Source organism: Podarcis filfolensis (assembly GCF_964270895.1).
Source record: "Podarcis filfolensis genome assembly, chromosome: 2".
Lineage (NCBI taxonomy): Eukaryota > Metazoa > Chordata > Lepidosauria > Squamata > Lacertidae > Podarcis > Podarcis filfolensis.
The window spans coordinates 18329722-18349171 of record NC_139605.1 but is presented as its reverse complement, the minus strand read 5'-3'; the positions used below and the strand labels follow the sequence as shown (position 1 = coordinate 18349171).

At 45.9% G+C, this 19450-nt stretch overlaps 2 protein-coding genes across 6 annotated transcripts in view; one reads left to right on the top strand and one right to left on the bottom strand.

Annotated features, from left to right (window-relative positions):
* LOC310757035 (uncharacterized protein) overlaps positions 1–19450 on the bottom strand; it is a 162800-nt gene that overhangs the window by 50445 nt on the left and 92905 nt on the right. The gene's annotated exons all lie outside the window — the stretch shown is intronic.
* Positions 703–13747, top strand: LOC310756700 (uncharacterized protein). 5 transcript variants are annotated; one of them, XM_083601297.1, is made up of 7 exons: positions 703–1524; positions 1711–1871; positions 1989–2109; positions 4682–4772; positions 7418–7539; positions 8475–9086; positions 10168–13747. In XM_083601297.1, the coding sequence occupies exons 2-7, from the start codon at positions 1857–1859 to the stop codon at positions 11112–11114; spliced, it is 1908 nt and encodes a 635-aa protein (XP_083457423.1). In that variant the 5' UTR covers positions 703–1524; positions 1711–1856; the 3' UTR covers positions 11115–13747. The 5 variants fall into 5 exon arrangements, with proteins under 5 accessions (XP_083457423.1, XP_083457425.1, XP_083457422.1 ...); XM_083601299.1 differs by having other exon boundaries at positions 1696–1871; positions 4703–4770; positions 7419–7539; XM_083601296.1 differs by having other exon boundaries at positions 703–1528.

Genomic DNA, 19450 nt, shown 5'->3' with positions numbered 1-19450 from the left:
GAGGGATCTCGCCTCCGCAGGGAACAGCGGCCTCTGCTGGCGGGAGGCCGGGGAAGCGCCGATCGAGGACCAGCCACTGGCTGGGGGTGAGGATGTCCCTGTTTTCATCGGAGAAATGTTGGAGGGTGTGGAGTTATGTGACCTTGAGCCATCTGAAGGCAGCCCTGTACAATATAGGGAAGTTTTTTTTAATGTTTAATGTTTTATTATGTTTTTTTTATGTTGGAAGCCGCCCAGGGTGGCTGGGGCAACCCCGTCAGATGGGCGGGGTATAAATAGCATACTACTACTACTACTACTACTACTACTACTACTACTACTAATAATGGAATAGGACATCCCATCAAAATGCAGTATTTCACAAGAAATGACAGGATAGGTATGGGTTGTTGGTTATGTGTGTCCACTGCTTCCCAAATCAGCAGTGCGAATACTGGTGTGAATACTGTGGAAGGTGTCTGGAAAAGACCATAAATCGCACTTGACTATTTTAAGATCTTTCCAGAAAGAAGGTGTTTTTGAAAGTTCTTCCCTTAATCTGGACTGCCAGCATTTAACGCATGATTAAGAGAAATCAATCACATGAACAAATACAAATACATTTTAATTGGGCATTGTAAGTTTTTTCATTTCATTATTAATCTATGTATACTCTGGAAATCAAACTACAAGACAACTTTTTTTCTCCCCTGAAAGTGTGGGTTTCCTATATTTTCAACATTTCCCCAGCTGGTTAGTAACCTAATTTTAAAAAGAGAGCAAGGGAGACAGAATTCTTGCCAAACCAATGCTTTCTTCTACTAATCACAGCATTGTTTTCAACATGTTTACAGACTGGCTGACTGCTTTATAATTTGCTGTAGCATCTTTCCTGGTATTGTAGTTGCACTGATCTCTTGTTTTTCCACCCCTTTCCCCCAAGTCAGAGCTGCCTAGCCAGATAGTAAATACTGCCAAATCTGTTTCATTTGCAGCTGTTCTGGTGCAGTAATGACTGAATGAATGAAGACAATCAGTGGGACATTTACATATGTGAAGAAGCCATATTACACCCTTGGAGGGTGGAAAGAGTGTGTACATTTTAAATTTAAACAAATAGGCAACCACCCTCCACCCATTTCAGAAGCCAGTGCAAAAATAAGGAGGGCTGTCAAAAGCAAATTCCCTCACAACCAGTGCCATGATTGTACATTGACAGCAGAGGGCTCTGGTGTTTGCAAAGCAGGAAAGAGAGGCAACCCTCTCTTCTCACACAACCCTGCTCTGCAGGCAGAGGTGGAACTGGGTTTAGCTGAGGCAGCGGCTGCACCTTCCAAAAGGGGATTTGCAAGAACCATCTTAGCGGCCAGCCTTCTTTGCAGCCAGGAAGGAGGAGGGGTGCCCTGTTGCTTCAGACCGAAAACTCCCCTGGGTTCTGTAGCTGTGATTTTGAAAGAAAAGAGGCATAGGCAAAACAGAAGGGCTGAGCTTCTGGTGCAAAAAGGAGCTGTGAAAAGTAACAGGACTGCATATTTCTCACCTCTGGTTAGTAGCATCTTCTTCACATCAGTACAGACAAAACTGTACTGCATTTGGGGAGGAAATGGTGTAATAATGTGTGTGCCTTGTTTTTATTCTCTAGTTGCATTTCTTTAAGGATTTCTGCCTTTTGTTTATCCATTTCCTCAATTTAACATCTTTTTATCCTGCCTTTAGGAACTCAGGGTAGAGTACAAGCCCCACCAAGGCCAGCCCCACCCTTAGGCAGACTGAAGCAGCTGCCTCGGGTGGTAAATCTCCAGGAACCCTTCTGACCCTGAGAGGCGGCAGAATTTCGTTTTGGCTTCCTTTTGGCACCGCCCCATTCATCAAGCATCATGGCGCTTCCCCAGGTAGGCAGTTTTCTGTAGGAGGGCTGGACTCTGGGTCAGGGAAGAAAAACACAAGGGTGGAAAGAAAATGGGATTGTGATGGTTTAAAATGATAGCTATTGACTCTATACTATGCAGGTGACTTTTGAGGAGGTGGCTGTGTATTTCACTGAGCAGGAATGGGCCTTGCTGGATGCGAACGAGAGAGCCTTATATTGGGATGTCATGCAGGCAAACTACGAGCACCTGACTTCACTCGGTAAGTGCTCTGCCTAGGGTTAAAAGCTTGGGTTTCTCAGATGTATGCAGGATTGTTGCTGTTTCTTCAAGGATCCAGCAAACAAGTTAAAAGAAACCCGGTTCTTTATCTCTCTAAAACACACCAGAGCCATACATTAATATTGTTAATACAATCTTACACTCATTCCTATTGTGGTTGTTGTTTAGTCGTTTAGTCGTGTCTGACTCTTTGTGACCCCATGGACCAGAGCACGCCAGGCACTCCTGTCTTCCACTGCCTCCCGCAGTTTGGTCAAACTCATGCTGGTAGCTTCGAGAACACTGTCCAACCATCTTGTCCTCTGTCATCCCCTTCTCCTTGTGCCCTCCATCTTTCCCAACATCAGGGTCTTCTCCAGGGAGTCTTCTCCTCTCATGATGTGGCCAAAGTATTGGAGCCTCAGCTTCAGGATCTGTCCTTCCAGTGAGCACTCAGGGCTGATTTCCTTCAGAATGGAGAGGTTTGATCTTCTTGCAGTCCATGGGACTCTCAAGAGTCTCCTCCAACACCATAATTCAAAAGCATCAATTCTTCGGTGATCAGCCTTCTTTATGGTCCAGCTCTCACTTCCATAAAGAAGGCTGATTGCCAAAGAATTGATTGTAAGGAATGTTTTACTATGTTTTGTATATGCTGTAAGCCATCTAGAGTGGCTGGGGAAACACAGCCAGATGGGCAGGGTATAAATAATACAATTGTTATTATTATTAAGGCTCAGGATAGGTTATAAACAATAGGCATAAGCCAATCATAGTTGCGCATTTGATGGCAGAAAGGATCATCTTTATGATGATGATCTGTGGAGACAGAGTTTTCCTTTTTTATTATGCACTTTAAATCAGAAGGCCTAGGTAAAGGTAAAGGACCCCTGGACGGTTAAGTCCAGTCAAAGGCGACTATGGGGTTGCGGTGCTCATCTCGCTTTCAGGCCAAGGGAGCTGGTGTTTGTCCGCAGACAGCTTTCCGGGTCACATGGCCAGCATGACTAAACCACTTCTAGCACAACAGAACACCATGACAGAAACCAGAGCGCACAGAAGTGGTGGTACCCACTTCCCACCGCAGTGGTACCTATTTATCTACTTGCACTGGCGTGCTTTCGAACTACTAGGTTAGCAGGAGGTGGAACAGAGCAACGGGAGTTCACCCTGTTGTGTGGATTCGAACCGCCAACCCGGCAAGCCTATGTTTTTCTTGCTCATGGGCACCTGCAGAATCCATCATGGTTTGTGTGAGTGAGGAAGCTGAGCTTTTGCCCTCTTTGCAGCAGCGCTTCCAAGTGCTAAACAGTTCCCCAAAGGAGGTAATCTGCAATCCTTCTTAGGTGTCAGAGAAACTATGGGGTTTGCATTGAGAGACACCCACAGTGTGGATGCAAAATCTGTCTGGCAACCACAGCTTTTGAGAACTACACTTGCTCTGCTCTCTGTGTAGCCCCCATGCTATTTTAGGTGCCGTGTTGGTTTGTGACGGACAATTTGGGAATAGTGTGTGTGTAGAAGCAAATGTTCCAGAAGGTCTGCGGACACCATCTTGGTAGTCAAGATAATCCCGAGACTAACTGGTAGTTGCTGTAAGAATGTGCTCACATATGTTTATCCACTTTCCTTGATATATGCCAATTGGCTTGCTTTGATGCCATGTTTATCTGTGGGCCTGAGACGCGCGGTTATTATCTATTATATCTAGGGTGAGGAGTTATCCGTAAGACTTGGAGTCTTGCCACCTATGCCTTCCTTGCCAGGTGAATCAATGGGAGGTCCTGGCCCTATTGGCTTATGCTGTCTTGGTATAAGTAATGCATAAAAGCTTTCCCAGGTGCAGACGAGTCATGGCAATTTCTCCCTGGTGTGGTGTCCATCCCGGGTCTGTAAAGGCAGCATTGCTCTCCATGCTGTGACTGGATCTAGACACATCAAAAAAGCGATTCGGTTAAACGCGTTGTAAACTCTGCAAAGGGAAATCACCTTGGCGAAAGACAGGACTCCACAGCGCCATCTGGTGTGTCACAGTGTTATAACGCACATAAAGCGCTTTTTCTTTACGAAGGTAGCTGAGTCCTGTGTTGTGAGTCTACACTTCCTTCTAATAAAGCACTGGAACGGATCACCCTGACGTTTTTGACACCCTTCTTTGGTATCCCTGCACCAAACCACCCTCACAAACCCTCATTTGCGCCTATAAATCAAGACACCCCATAGGTCAGGCACAGGCAAACTCCGGCCCTCCAGATTCTTTGAGACTACAGTTCCCATCATCCCTGACCACTGGTCCTGTTAGCTAGGGATGATGGGAATTGTAGTTCCAAAACATCTGGAGGGCCAGAGTTTGCCTATGCCTGCCAAGCCCCTGCAAACTGCTTTGGAATGGACTCCTAGCCTCCTCCTGGGTTTTTCTTTGAAACCTCCCTTTGAATATCTAGGTCTGATAGATAGAGGCAGGATGCTGCTGCAGGGTTTTGGCCTTATGGGGGTGTTTCCTTAAAAGAAAGAGAGTGGGGAGCAAAGTCATGAGGCATGTTGTGGACAGACGGCTCTTCTCTAATCTCCAGGTGTCCTCCTCACCCCAACAGATGGCAGGATTTCATCTTGGCTTCCTCTGGCACCCTCCCATTCTCCTGTCACCATGGAAATTCCCCAGGTAGGCCGGAATCTGCAGGTGGGCCTATTCCACGAAGTGGACAGGAAATATGCAAGTATAACATCTACATCTGGAGATGTAATGAGGTCGAGACATAGCTGTCAACTTTTCCCTTTTTTAAAGGGAAATCCTATTCGGAATAAGGGAATTTCCCTTTAAAAAGAGGAAACGTTGACAGCTATGGGTCGAGGTTATGTTCTTTCACATGTGGTGGACCTGTAAAAGGGTAAAATAGTTTTGGGAAATAATTTATAATGACTTGGAAAAAAATGTTTAAAAGCACCTTTCAAAAAAAAAAACCAGAGTCTTTTTTTGTTGGGGATAATTCAGATGGAAATTCCCAGGTGTCAAAAAAGGTTATTTATGTACGCCACTACGGTGGCCTGTGTTTCGTTTGCCCCCAAATGGAAAACGAGTGAGGCCCCATCTAAAGAGGAATGGCAACTTAAACTGTTGGAATATGCGCAGCTTGCGGATCTTAACTTATAGAATAAGAGAACGAGAAGAACCTTCATTTAAAGAAGATTGGAAAATGTTTATTGAATATATGGGGGATAATTGTGTATACTTGAAAACGTTGGCAGCGTTAGGATAAATTCAACAGCTTAAATGGATGGAAGAAACAATGGAATTCTGAATGGTTTAGTTTATATAAAATATGCAGGGATTTATGCTATGCAAAATGAACTATGGAAAGAGAAGAAAGGAAGACATTGATATTTTAAGGTTATCTAAATGAATATTCTAAATTGTAAGACAATATATATATATATATATATATATATATATATATATATATACGTGTGTTGAAAGAAAATAGGTGCCTCATTATTTCCTTTTCACCTACGTGAAAGAAGACAAGGGACCAGGGGCAGCCTGGTTGAGAACTTAGGGTGCTGTATATGCTGCGCATATAAATCCTGACCCGGATTTCTACTGTTTTATCTCATTGCTTCCCTAAAGCACACTGGGATTTGTAGTTGTGAGGAGATGGAGGAGGCTAGGAGACTGTCTTATACCGAGTAAGGCCATTGGTTCATCTAGCTCAGTATCATCTATGCTGATTGGCAGAGGCCCTCCAGGGCTTAAGAGAGGAACGTTCCAGAGCTGTACCTGAAGACACCAGGAATTGAACCCGGGACCTTGCTCACGGGGGAGATGATTATCCTGTGGCTGCAACACTTTCACAAGATGATAAATCACAGGGCGCGAGCAGCAGTTAAAGCAGATGCAACTGAAAGCACACAAGGATATAAATACAGCGGTACCTTGGTTTTCGAACGTCTCCGTTGACGAACGTTTCGGAACTCAAACGCGATAAACCCAGAAATAAATGCTTCCGTTTTTGAACACACCTCGGAAGTCAAACGGCTTCCGCTGAGTGCATATGTTTCTCAATTTTCTCTATTAAATTTGCAGACCGCCCTTTGCACCTCGGTTTTCGAATGTTTCAGAACTCGAACGGTCTTCCGGAACAGATTACGTTCGGAAACTGAGGTACCAGTTTAAAAAAAACCCAATAATATTGAAAACAGCCCTGAAAACATTTTCAACGTCTTCTTTTTTTAAGAATAGCACTCATCCTGCCTCATATGCCAGTTAGTGACCAAAAGCCTACTGGAACAAATAAAGTCTTTGCCTGCTGGTGAAAGGAACACAGGAAGGGAGTTTTCGACATGCCAGGTCAGTTAAGCCAGTGTAGGTCTATACAGGGATGTCTGCACTAGAAGCGTAGACCAGTTTCAGATCTGCAGAAACAAGCTGTTTGATGGGCTTCTTAGGCAGCAGAGGTGACTTTCAATGCCAAGGACTGAAGGAGTTTCTTTTTTAAAAAATAAATAAATTTTATTAGTATTTTCCACACAACAACAACAACACGAAAGATATCGACTGAAGGAGTTTCTTACAAGGCTGCTGGAATTAGCCCTGTGCTGAGATTCTTGATGCAGGGGGAGCATAGCTGTCAACTTACAGATTTGAAAATAAGGGACCAGCAGCCTTGAAAATAAGGGACCAGCAGCCAAAATAAGGGACCTGCAGCCTTACCTGTTCCAGGCACTCCAGTCTTCCTGTCCTCCTGCAGTCTGGTCAAACCCATGCTGGTAGCTTCGAGAACACTGTCCAACCAACTTTGTAACCAGAGGTTCAACTGACTAGAATCTGTAAGGCCCAAGAGGCGCAGCAGGTCAGAGGCTCCCCGGCCTGGCTTTGCACTGCAAAGTTTGCAGCAGCACATGCAACAAAATGGCGTCCAGCATTCAAAAACCCCCTCAGCTTGCATTAACTAGACACACACAAGGCATGCAAGCTCCACCCCCCAGTCGTTCTTAGACTACTTACTGGGTGAGCAACACAGCCAAGCAACACAGTTGGAGCCTCCCTCCTCCCTGGCCGGCAGGGAGGGAGGGAGAGGAGCTGCTTCCTTTGAAATTTAAGGGACATCATTTGAGGGACATTTAAGGGACATCCATCAATAAGGGACAGCAGCAGGACATGGCACTGGAATAAGGGACTGTCCCTTCAAATAAGGGACACTTGACAGCTATGAGGGGGAGAGGGTGGAAACAAAGAAAAAGAAACTGTGGGTGGTGGCAGAGGAGGAATTCTTAAAAAAATAAAATTAAATATACCAACCCTTTAAAATGCAGGTGGCTTTTGAGGAGGTGGCTGTGTATTTCACTGAGCAGGAGTGGGCCTTGCTGGATGCGAGCAAGCGAGCGCTTTACTGGGACGTCATGCGGGAGAATTACGAGCGCTGGGCTTCACTGAGTAAGTATCCTGCCTGTTGTCTCTTCCCTTATTAAACACTTGAGCCCTGGCATCCTAAACTGGATTTGTTTTTCTCTGCTACTTTTTAGCTTTATTGCTAATGGTGGGAATTGTGAATGCTGCCTTGGGTGTTTGTCACCTTTGAAGGTGACCCAGAAACTAAAATTAATCCAGAACGCGGCAGCCAGAGAGGTGACTGGGAGCGGCTGCCGAGAGCACATAACACTGGTCTTGAAAGACCTGCATTGGCTCCCAGTACATTTCCAAGCACAATTCAAAGTGTTGGTGCTGACCTTTAAAGCCCTAAACGGCCTTGGCCCAGTATACCTGAAGGAGCGTCTCCACCCCCATCTTTCTGCACTGAGGTCCAGTGCCGAGGGCCTTCTGGCAGTTCCCTCACTGCGAGAAGTGAGGTTACAGGGAACCAGGCATCTTCTTGATAGTGGTGCCCGCCCTGTGGAACGCCCTCCTATCAGAAGTCAAGGAAATAAACAACTATTTGAATTTTAGAAGACATCTGAAGGCAGCCCTGTTTAGGGAAGTTTTTAATGTTTGATGTTTTATTCTGTTTCTAGTGTTCTGTTGGGAGCCGCCCAGAGTGGCTGGGGAAACCCAGCCAGATGGGCGGGGTATCAATAATAAAATTATTATTATTATTATTATTATTATTATTATTATTATTATTAAGGGCGATATGGAGGGTGGTAGCCAACAAAGGGCTTCTGCTGGCACAAATCCTCTTGGCTGTGCAGTGGAAATTCCCCACCTCCTCTGCCTGCACCCCTAAATCTATTTCTAGGGGTCCTCCAAACATCCAAAGCAGATTTGAGGCAGGTGCAAGGAGAGAGGTGAGGGCAGAGAAAACCTGACTTTGCTGTTCCTTTTCTGCTGTTAGTTCCACCATATTGCCTAATGTCCAGACTCTCTCTTTGCAGGTGGTTGCTATCAACAAAGAAACCTTAAATCTACGGAGCCTTGTGGGAGATTGCTGAAATATTCCCGAGAAAGGGAATCTCCGAGTCCCAATCGCTGTCGCAAGGAGGAGAAACAACCAGTGGAGAAGTCGGGAGAAACAGCCCCGTTCAAAGGAAACATCAGCGCTGCAAAATGTCATCCGGTCGACATGGGAGAAAGGAAGGATTCCTGTTCCAAGTGCGGGAAAAGCTTCTGTCACAAATCGGCCCTCACTGCACACCTGAGAATCCACACAGGAGAGAAGCCGTACCAGTGCCACGATTGTGGGAAGAGCTTCAATCAGAGCTCAGCCCTGACTCAGCATCAGAGGATCCACACTGGGGAGAAACCCTACGCCTGCCTCAGCTGTGAGAAAAGATTCAGTCAGAGCTCAGCCCTCACTCAACATCAGAGAATCCACACCGGGGAGAGGGCTTACGCGTGCCTTGATTGTGGGAAAAGCTTCATTTACCAGTCGGCCCTCATACGGCATCGCAGAATCCACACTGGAGAAAAATGCTACAAGTGCCCTGACTGTGGGAAAGGCTTCAACCAAAGCTCTAACCTTATTACACATCAGAAAATTCATAATGGTAGGGAAGTGCGGTTAACTGTCCCATTCACATGTTGTCCCCTGAGGCCTGTTAATCAATCTCCTTTGGGTTATAACAAAATTGATTCACTGATGTGTTATATCTCACTAGAGAATGTCCAGAGCATGGAAAGAAAATATTATGATCCTGTAACCCACAAGCATGGGGTAAATAACAAAAGAATCCAGCCAGGTGCCTGGATTCAAAATGTGGGGCTAAACTCACTCTTCAGCAGGAGAAAGCCCTCAGCTGCTGAGTTTAAACTCATAGTAGTCAAGCAGCGGTATAGTGTGGCTAAATGTAGGCTGTTAAACCTTTTTATCCCATTTTGTCTGCTTGCAAACTCCTGTGGCAATGAACAGAGGAGTTTTGTCCCTTTTCTACTCTCTCGCAGTGTTAAGTAAGTTTAAAATGTTTTCCTTACAAAACGTTTCAAAGGTCACATTCATGCCTTTATCCAAGTGGCACCAAGGAGAACACATGCAGAACACTAATAGGTAAAAATACAAAATGATAGCTTCAGACTCATGCTCTAAGCTTGGAGCAAAGCTTAGACACGTCTTCCTTTGTCAGTTACGTGGTGAGGAGAGAGATGGAACAGGAAGAGAAGGCTTCACTTCCTCCCTTGTCAGAGAAGAGGAGGCATGACCTAGCTGTGTCTAGGAATCCAGCTCTGCTGTCTTAACCCTTTCATGCACCAACTAGCACTTTCTGACTGCAGTTCCCACACAGTTCACATGCATTATGGTCACGTGCACACCATATATTTAAGCACTAAAATACCACTCTAAACAATTATGGCTTCCCCCAAACAGTTATGGGAGCTGTAGTTTCTTAAGGGTCCTGAGACCCCCTGTGCCCCTCAAGGAGCCACGATTCCCATAGTAATTTAACAATCAATTCTTCTTCCCAGGGAACTCTGGCAATTGTAACGCTCTCACGGAATAAGGGTCTCCTAACAATTCTCAGCCCTCCTTGGCGCACAGATTGCTCGTTGCTGACCCCTGTTTTAGGGATTTGCAATTTCTAGCCTACATTTTACATTCTCTCCCTTAACCTTTTCTTCTTCGTATCCTTATAGGGATACCTTGCAGGAGCAAGAAGAAGACACCTCAGCAGCAAGTCTGTGAGCCATTAGAACCACCTGGAATACTTTGTAGGGCGTTACAACGAGTTTCCCCTCACAATCCTCAAGTGGAAAAAGAGATTCAGAACCAGGGAAGTTTGCAGAGAAACCCCTCAGAGCAGGCCCAGGATCAAGTCATTTCTAGAACAGGTAGTTTCATATCTCAGAAAGATGTCACGATAAAGACAAGGCCCGCTAGGGTTAAGAGGCCACTCGTATGTCACGACTGTGGAAAGAACTTCAAGTACAGCTCCCATCTGGTTAACCACCTGAGAATACACACAGGAGAGAAACCTTACGTCTGCCCAGACTGCGGAAACAGGTTCATTCAGAACTCAGCCCTCAAGAGGCACCAAAGGAGCCACAGAGGCGACAGACCCTATGGATGTTCCGACTGTGGGAAAACCTTTAGCCGGAACTCTCACCTGGCGAAACATCGAGTGATTCACACGGGAGAAAAACCTTACGAGTGCCTTGACTGCGGGAAGAAATTCAGCGTCAAAATGAACCTAGCAATTCACCAACGGATTCACACGGGAGAGAAGCCATATATGTGCTTGGAGTGCGGGAAACGCTTCAGCCAGCGACCCCACTTTATGATCCACCAGAGAATCCACACGGGAGAGAAACCTTACCAGTGCCCCGAATGCGGGAAAAGCTTTCGCGTGAGTTCGCACCTTGTCGCACATCAGAGAATTCACGCGGGGAAGACGTCGTTCATATGTCCGGACTGCGGGAAAAACTTCAGCGGTAGCAAGCAGTTTATTCAACATAAGATGTCCCATCTCATTGGAGAAAGCTATCAGCTGCCCATTGCAGCTGTAACCATTAAGAGTGACCCATTTGCCCCCAATTCTGTAGGTCTGGAAGGCAGCGGCTACAGTGCTGGAGCAAATCAGTGAAGTCCTGGCTGTGTTGGGCTAAAACAAAGAAAGGGAAACCTTGATAAACCCTGTCGCATAACTGCAAATGGTGAAATCCTTTCTACAATTAGAGCTTGAAGGGAAGGTGGCTGGAAAAAGGCATTTTCACTCAAACTTCAAACCCTTTTGCTGTAGTTGAGAGCCAGATGTACCGGATAGAGTGTTGGGCTTGGCATGGTTTGGACATGACTACTTGGCCATGATGCTTGCCGGTGACCTTGGACCAATTGTCGTGTCAGCCTAACCTACCTCACAGGATTGTTAGCAGGATGAAATGGATAAAACCTTGTTGTATAGACCATCTCAAGTTGCTTGGAAGAGAAAGATGAGGATACAAATACAGCTGTACCCTGGTTCTCAAACAAAACCTGTTCTGGAAGTCCGACTTCCGAAAACCAAGGCGCAGCTTCTGATTGGCTGCAGGAGCTTCCTGCACTCAATCAGAAGCCACGTCAGACGTTCGGCTTCCAAAAAACGTCCGCAAACTGGACCCCCCACTTCCGGGTTTGTGGCGTTTGGGAGCCAAAATGTTCGAGTTGCAAGGCGTTTGAGAACCAAGGTACAACTGTACAATAAATAAACAAGCAAACCATGTACCATTCCCAGATATCAGGTAGAATTGTCAGGTGACCCCTTCCCAATCCACGAATACCATCAATGGATGGTGGTTTCCTGACTAGGGTCACCTTTAAAGCATCAACGGTCATGGCTTCTCCCAAAGAATCCTGGGAGCTGTCATTTGTTAAGGGTACTGAGAGTTGTAGGGGACTCCCTATTCCCCTCACAGAACTACATTTCCCAGAGTTCCCTGTGAAGAGGGACTTATGGTTAAGCCACTCTGAGAACTGTAGCTCTGTGAGGAGAACGGGGGTCTCCTAAGAATTCAGCCTTAAGAAACTACAGCTCCCAGAATTCTTTGGGGGAAGCCATTTTAAAGCGCCATGGCCCTGCTTAAATGCATGGTGCAAATGTGGCCTAGATTGTCCTGACCACTGCACTCTTTCCAAGCGGCAGGGAGCATAATCCTGAAGTCCTTGGCCTAATAATCTCATATGGGTGGGAGGAGCCTGGATGGAGAGGAGGAGTCTGGGGGGAAATGAGAGGAGAAAGCCGAAACAGATGGAGTGATGGAAGTAGGAGAAGGGGAGTCCCCTACAAGTGTGGGAATGTTCAGGGAGGCAGAAGAGGACATATTGTTTATTAATATCCTTCCTAACTTGCGCTAGCAAGTTCTTTTACTTAGAAGAGCTTACATTCCCCTTTTAACATGCACAGCAGATAGCTGGTTGCAGGCTTGTGTAAACCTCTCACTATCATACAATTCAGTACAGTAGTACCTCGGGTTACAGACGCTTCAGGTTACAGGCGCTTCAGGTTACGGACTCCACTAACCCAGAAATAGTACCTTGGGTTAAGAACTTTGCTCCAGGATAAGAACAGAAATCGTGCAGCAGCAGTGCAGCGGCAGCAGGAGGCCCCATTAGCTAAAGTGGTCTTCAGGTTAAGAACAGTTTCAGGTTAAGAACGGACCTCCGGAACGAATTAAGTTCTTAACCCGAGGTACCACTGTGTTGAATTGTATGTTCCTGGTAAGTTCCCTTTTATCCCTCTTAAAAGAATAAACACACAACAATCTTATTTAAAGTCAATAAAAGTTGTTTACTCATGTCAGTTCAACATTGGATCCCTGAAGGCAGACTTAGTTACAAATATATACATATGGATCTACCCCATATGGAGGAATGATCCCAGCCTCTGCTAGCTGAGAAGCTAGCAGGGCAGACCAAGCTAGAAGCGGGTCAAACGAAGAAGGAAGTGAAAAAGAGAGAGTGTGGCAGCACGCCTTGTTCTTTTGTTACCTGGACATGTAAGGTCACGCCCACCTCTAGTCACATACAAAGGAGGGATGTTCCAGCCAGGAGGAAACAGGAAGTTTTCGACTGGCTGGACCAAACATTCCACCGCATGTCCACTCTAGGAAAACAAGGAATGTTGTGCTTGACTGCTCTCAGCGGATTACATCCCACAACAAGTGACCCATTCAGACCTATATTCTCTCTACAAAGTGTCTTCCCCTCTGGTGTGTGAGGAGGGAGGACATCAGGGGAGATGGAGGAGCAGTGGCAAAACCTCAAGATTTAGAATGGCACTTTCCTTTCTCATCAGATGCTTCAGGTGGCAGAGGGAACTGCAAAGACACAGGCACCAGGGATTCCCACCCCCAGTGAACCAACCCAGTGGCGAGCCAGAGAACCAAAGCAACTTTCTGGGAAGAGCAGGTGTGGGTGGGGAAGGTTGGGGGTGATGAGATTTTAAGAGAAAGGAGGGCCCATAGGTGAGCAGAATCCTGGCCTTCCTACCACAGGTGGGAGGGACGTGCCAAGTCTCTCCTCCAGGAAAGAGATAGGTTTAGTTGGGGTTCTGGAGGGTATGCTTAGGATTTGACTGCCCCTCACTCATTGACTCAGCTGGTGCCCATCTTAACCCCAGGCCATTTGTAAAACACCGAAGGAGGCCGGAGGTAAGACGCTGGTGTTTCCCCTGAAACCAGTACTTATTTACCTTTTTCATTTTCCGTTAGGTTTGCCTTTACATTTTGTGTTTGCTTCCTGCTCCTGAAACAATAAATCAAGCTACGTCTTCCTCATTAGTTTGATTCAGAAACTGTTTTTTTCCCCTTTCGTTTATGACTATGAAAAAGGAGCCAGGGATTAAAAAATAGCGATTCTGTGAGTTAGTTCAATTTAGTCTGATTCAGAAGCCTCCTTTTCCCCCCTTTCTAAGTAGACCAGAGCTACAGTTTAAAATAATTACTGTATTTCGAAATGCATTGCTTTTGGTAAGCTACGCAGAGATTGTCATTACTGGGTGGCATATGAATGCTGTTAGTGAATAAAATTAAAATAATTCTGTTTGAGAGGAAATCTGTTTTATAATTTATATTATTGATGGATTATTTAAATAAAAATTTAATACAATTAAATACGATTGCTCATAAGAGGCAGGCCAAATGGTGGAGGGGAACCCCACTTACTCTATATCACAAGGGAATTATTTAGATATTTACTTCCAAACGTATTTACATTTTTTTTTAGGCTAGATAAGGTCAAAGAATGAAAGACAGGAAATCTGAAGAAAAAATAGGCAATGGCTTTGATGCCTTGATTTCATATATTTTTTAAAATTCTGCTTGGGAAAATCTGTCTGAGGAGAAGGCTTAGGGTCAACCAGGGCAAACAATTTCTAATTTAAATTTGGTCACTTTGATTCATCCTGCGTTGGTTATGCACACAATAATTATGTGAGAACTCCACCCACACAATATCTAACTCATGGCTGAATCCAAGGGTGGGGAACCAGTTTCAGCCAGTGAACTGACTCCAGTTGTGGACAGTCCCCAAGAGCCATGAGTTCACCTCAAACACCAGCAAACGGCCTCAGCCCTGTATACCTGAAGGAGCGTCTCCACCCCCATCGTTCAGTCCGGACACTGAGGTCCAGCTCCGAGGGCCTTCTGGCAGTTCCCTCACTGTGAGATGTGAGGTTACAGGGAACCAGGGAAAGGGCCTTCTTGGTAGTGACACCCACCCTGTGGAACACCCTCTCATCAGATGTCAAGGAAATAAACAACTATCTGACTTTCAGAAGACATCTGAAGGCAGCCCCATTTAGGGAAGTTTTTAATGCTTGATGTTTTATTGTGTTTTTAATATTCTGTTGGGAGCTGCCCAGAGTGGCTGGGGAAACCCAGCCAGATGGGTGGGGTAGAAATAAATTATTATTATTATTATTCTCTGGCTATCTCACCTCTCTCCACTAACTAGGTCAGGCACAGGCAAACTCGGCCCTCCAGATGTTTTGAGACTACAATTTCCATCATCCCCGACCACTGGTCCTGTTAGCTAGGGATGATGGGAGTTGTAGTCCCAAAACATATGGAGGGCAGAGTTTGCCTATGCCTGCACTAGGTATTAAGTTACTGATGCAATATTGTTCCACCGAGGGAGATCGTTCCACTGTCCAACAGCTCTGTCAGAAAGGTCTTCCTGATGTTTAGTCAGAATCTCTTGTAACTTGAAGGCATTGGTTTGGGTCCTAGCTTTCAGAGCAGGAGAAAACAAGCTTGCTCCATCTTCCATTTTGACAGCCTTTGAGATATTTGAAGATGGCTATCATATCTCCTCTCAAGTCTCTGGTTTTCTCAACCGTTCCTCATAAGGCTTGGTTTCCAGACCCTTAATCATCTTGGCTGCCCTCCTCTGCACTCGTTCCAGCTTGCCAATATCCTTCTTAAATTGTGGTGCCCAGAACTGGACACAGTACTCCAGGTGTGGCCTGACCAAGACTTGATCAGGACAAAAATGAGAGGCACAAATACAAGATGGGTGACACCTGGCTTGAGAGCAGTACATGTGAAAAGGATCTAGGAGTCTTGGTTGACCACAAACTTGACATGAGCCAACAGTGTGACGCGGCAGCTAAAAAAGCCAATGCAATTCTGGGCTGCATCAATAGGAGTATAGCATCTAGATCAAGGGAAGTAATAGTGCCACTGTATTCTGCTCTGGTCAGACCTCACCTGGAGTACTGTGTCCAGTTCTGGGCACCACAGTTCAAGAAGGACACTGACAAACTGGAACGTGTCCAGAGGAGGGCAACCAAAATGGTCAAAGGCCTGGAAACGATGCCTTATGAGGAACGGCTAAGGGAGCTGGGCATGTTTAGCCTGGAGAAGAGGAGGTTAAGGGGTGATATGACAGCCATGTTCAAATATATAAAAGGATGTCACATAGAGGAGGGAGAAAGGTTGTTTTCTGCTGCTCCAGAGAAGCGGACACGGAGCAATGGATCCAAACTACAATAAATAAGATTCCACCTAAACATTAGGAAGAACTTCCTGACAGTAAGAGCTGTTTGACAGTGGAATTTGCTGCCAAGGAGTGTGGTGGAGTCTCCTTCTTTGGAGGTCTTTAAGCAGAGGCTTGACAACCATATGTCAGGAGTGCTCTGATGGTGTTTCCTGCTTGGCAGGGGGTTGGACTCGATGGCCCTTGTGGTCTCTTCCAACTCCATGATTCTGTGATTCTAGGACGAGGTGTGGATTATGACCTTCTGAAGCCTATGACAACTTGGGACTAAAGTGAATCTGTCATTCTTTAAGAACAACTGATGAGGGCTCCATGCATGAACATATTAATTGGGGGGGGGGAACGACGATGACACATGAACATAGCAGTGCCCTGTATGTGAAGCTCTCCCCCAATAATTTAATATTCCTCTTTGCTTGTGTTCCCATGGCACTTCAAGGCCATGGGTACCTTTTGTTTTTATTTAGTTAAGATGCAATGTTTTGTGAAGCCCCATCCCACAGTGTTTTTTTAAAATGTGAATTCAGTGTTGGCGCTTGATCCTTGCATCGATTTGCTAGGAGTGCCTTTTTCACCCTATATTCTAAACAGAAACACACACGCCTTTCCCATTTTCCCAAGAGCACCATTTTCAGTAGACTAGAGGGCACGGGCTTTCAGGACCAAATCACACACCTGTTATTACATCGCTTGATAATTCATTACTTTGTGACTTGCAGCTAAATACAGTGGTACCTCGGGTTACAGACGCTTCAGGTTACAGACTCTGCTAACCCAGAAAAAGTACCTCAGGTTAAGAACTTTACCTTAGGATGAAAACAGAAATCGTGCAGCGGCAGCATGAGGCCCCATTAGGTAAGTGGTACCTCAGGTTAAGAACAGTTTCAGGTTAAGAACAGACCTCCAGAACGAAATAAGTTCTTAACCCGAGGTACCACTGTATGTGAATTGCTTCCTCGGAAAACTAGCAATTGGAAGTGATGTCAGAGGATGGGAAAGGTGTCACTGATTTTGTGATACCCAGGTGAAATATAGAAGAAGACCCCTGTTAGATCAGGTTGATATGCCCATTTAATCCAGCCTCCAAGAGTAGCCAGCCAGAGGTGACTAGAAATCCACAATCGGGGTGTGATTGACAACTGCTCTCTGCTGCCATTGTGCTTCCGCAGCATGTGGTATTCAAACAGAGTTCATCTGGACGTGGAGGTTTCCCTGAGCATTTGAAAAATAGAATTCAGAATGCTGCAGCAACCAGTTTTGCAGATACATGCACCAACAGCTCTGAAACACGAGGGTCTTGAGATCTAATTGTGCTGGAACTGAAGGCGCACGACCTGGATAGTTTGGGGAGAAACACTTCTTGGTAAACCTTGAAAGAAGGAACTGTGGGTCTGTGGCAGGTCATTTGCACAGAAGGTAAAGGTAAAAGGACCCCTGACCATTAGGTCCAGTCGTGGCTGACTCTGGGGTTGTAGCGGTCATCTCGCTTTACTGGCCGAGGGAGCCGGCGTACAGCTTCCAGGTCATGTGGCCAGCATGACTAAGCCGCTTCTGGCAAACCAGAACAGCACACAGAAACGCCGTTTACCTTCCCACCTATTTATCTACTTGCACTTTGACGTGCTTTCGAACTGCTAGGTTGGCAGGAGCTGGGACCGAGCAATGGGAGCTCACCCCGTTGCGGGGATTCAAACCGCCAACCTTCTGATCGGCAAGTCCTAGGCTCTGTGGTTTAACCCACAGCGCCACCCGCGTCCCTTTAGATATTGAATATCTAAAGTGTTTCACAGGCATCCTGGTAAAGAGAGCTATCACCCCCCTCCCTATATTGCAGATGGAAAGGAAGAGTGAGACAGAGAATAATGGCTTGGAGAAAGCTTGAGTTAAAGACTGGACCAGGGGACTTCATCATTCATGCCCTTAACCACGATGTTATATCAACAGATGCAATGAAAAAGGGGGACAGCCTTACAGATCAGAGGCAGAGAATCTGTTTTGCATGCAGAAGGTGCTAGGTTGAATCCTGGGCATCTCCAGGTATGGGTGGGAGAGAAACCTGTTTGCTGCCAGTCAAGTGTGGGCAATACTAAGCTAGATGGATCAATGGTCTTGGCTTGGTATAAAGCAGCTTCGTAAAATCCAGTGTCTCCTTGTGCGGTGGCATTTTTTTTTTAATCTCTGGAAGCACGACCTTCCAATTTCCAGCTGTACTAGCACAGCTGACATCAAATTCAAATTAAGGCTTAACATGCAATCTTGAAAATTAACCCTATCAAAAAATGTAAAAGCATTTGCTTCAAAGGTCATAGGTTTAGGACAGGGGTCAGCAAACTGTTTTAGCAGGGGGCCGGTCCACTGTCCCTCAGACCTTGTGGGGGGCCGGACTATATTTTGAAAAATAAAAATAATGAACAAATTCCTATGCCCCACAAATAACCCAGGGATGCATTTTAAATAAAAGGACACATTCTACTCATGTAAAAACACACTGATTCCCGGACCCTCTGTGGGCCGGATTTAGAAAGCGATTGGGCCAGCTCTGGCCCCCAGGCCTTAGGTTGCCCACCCATGGTTTAGGATGAGAGTGTTAAAATAAACCAGCAGGTTCTCTATAAGAAATCCAACAAAACTCACCTCTGCCCGCCCCCCAAATTCACTTTGCACCCCTCTGGATACTTGGATCTGCTGTCGTGACAGTATAATTGTAGCACTGAATGAGATGCGGTACAGAAAACTGAACACACAGATGTGTGTATGATTATTGTTAATAATAATAATAATAATAATAATAATAATAATAATAATATGCCGGACATCTGACTGGGATGCCCCAACCACTCAGGGCAGCTCCTAACAAAGTATTAAAAACATAAAACATCAACCTGGCAAAGAACAGAATCTGTGCTGTCCCCACCAGAGGCAGATGATATTCTACCCTCTTTCTCTGGGGTGGGGAACCTTTTACAGGCCCAGGGCCACAATCTCTTCTGAGGGCCATGTGCCAGTGGTGGGAGGAGTCGGTGGGAGGAGCCAGGGACAAAAAGAGGCGGAGCAATGAATGTTAAACTTTGCCTTTGTACAGTAGGCAAGTTTCTGCATGCACTCGAGCCCAGCTGCCGGCATCACCGGAGTTCGAGGACAAAGTCAAGCCAGGCAAAAACACTCAAGGAGAGGGTGGAGCAGGGTCAGTAGTGGGTGGGGCTAGGGAAAGTCCCAAGTGTCAGATAAGAGGCCTAGAAGGCTGGATTCAGCCCCTAAGGTCTAAGGCTCCCCATTCCATCTCTGTGGTGCTCTACCCCATCTGCCCGTTATTGATTGTGCACAAGCTTTTGTTCAGCCAATGACCACTGGAATTGCACTGACTTTTGTGACGTTAGGTATTTGAATGATCTGTGTGCTATTCGCCTGTCTCGCCGCCCAGCGCAGCCCCCGACATCCATTCCCTTT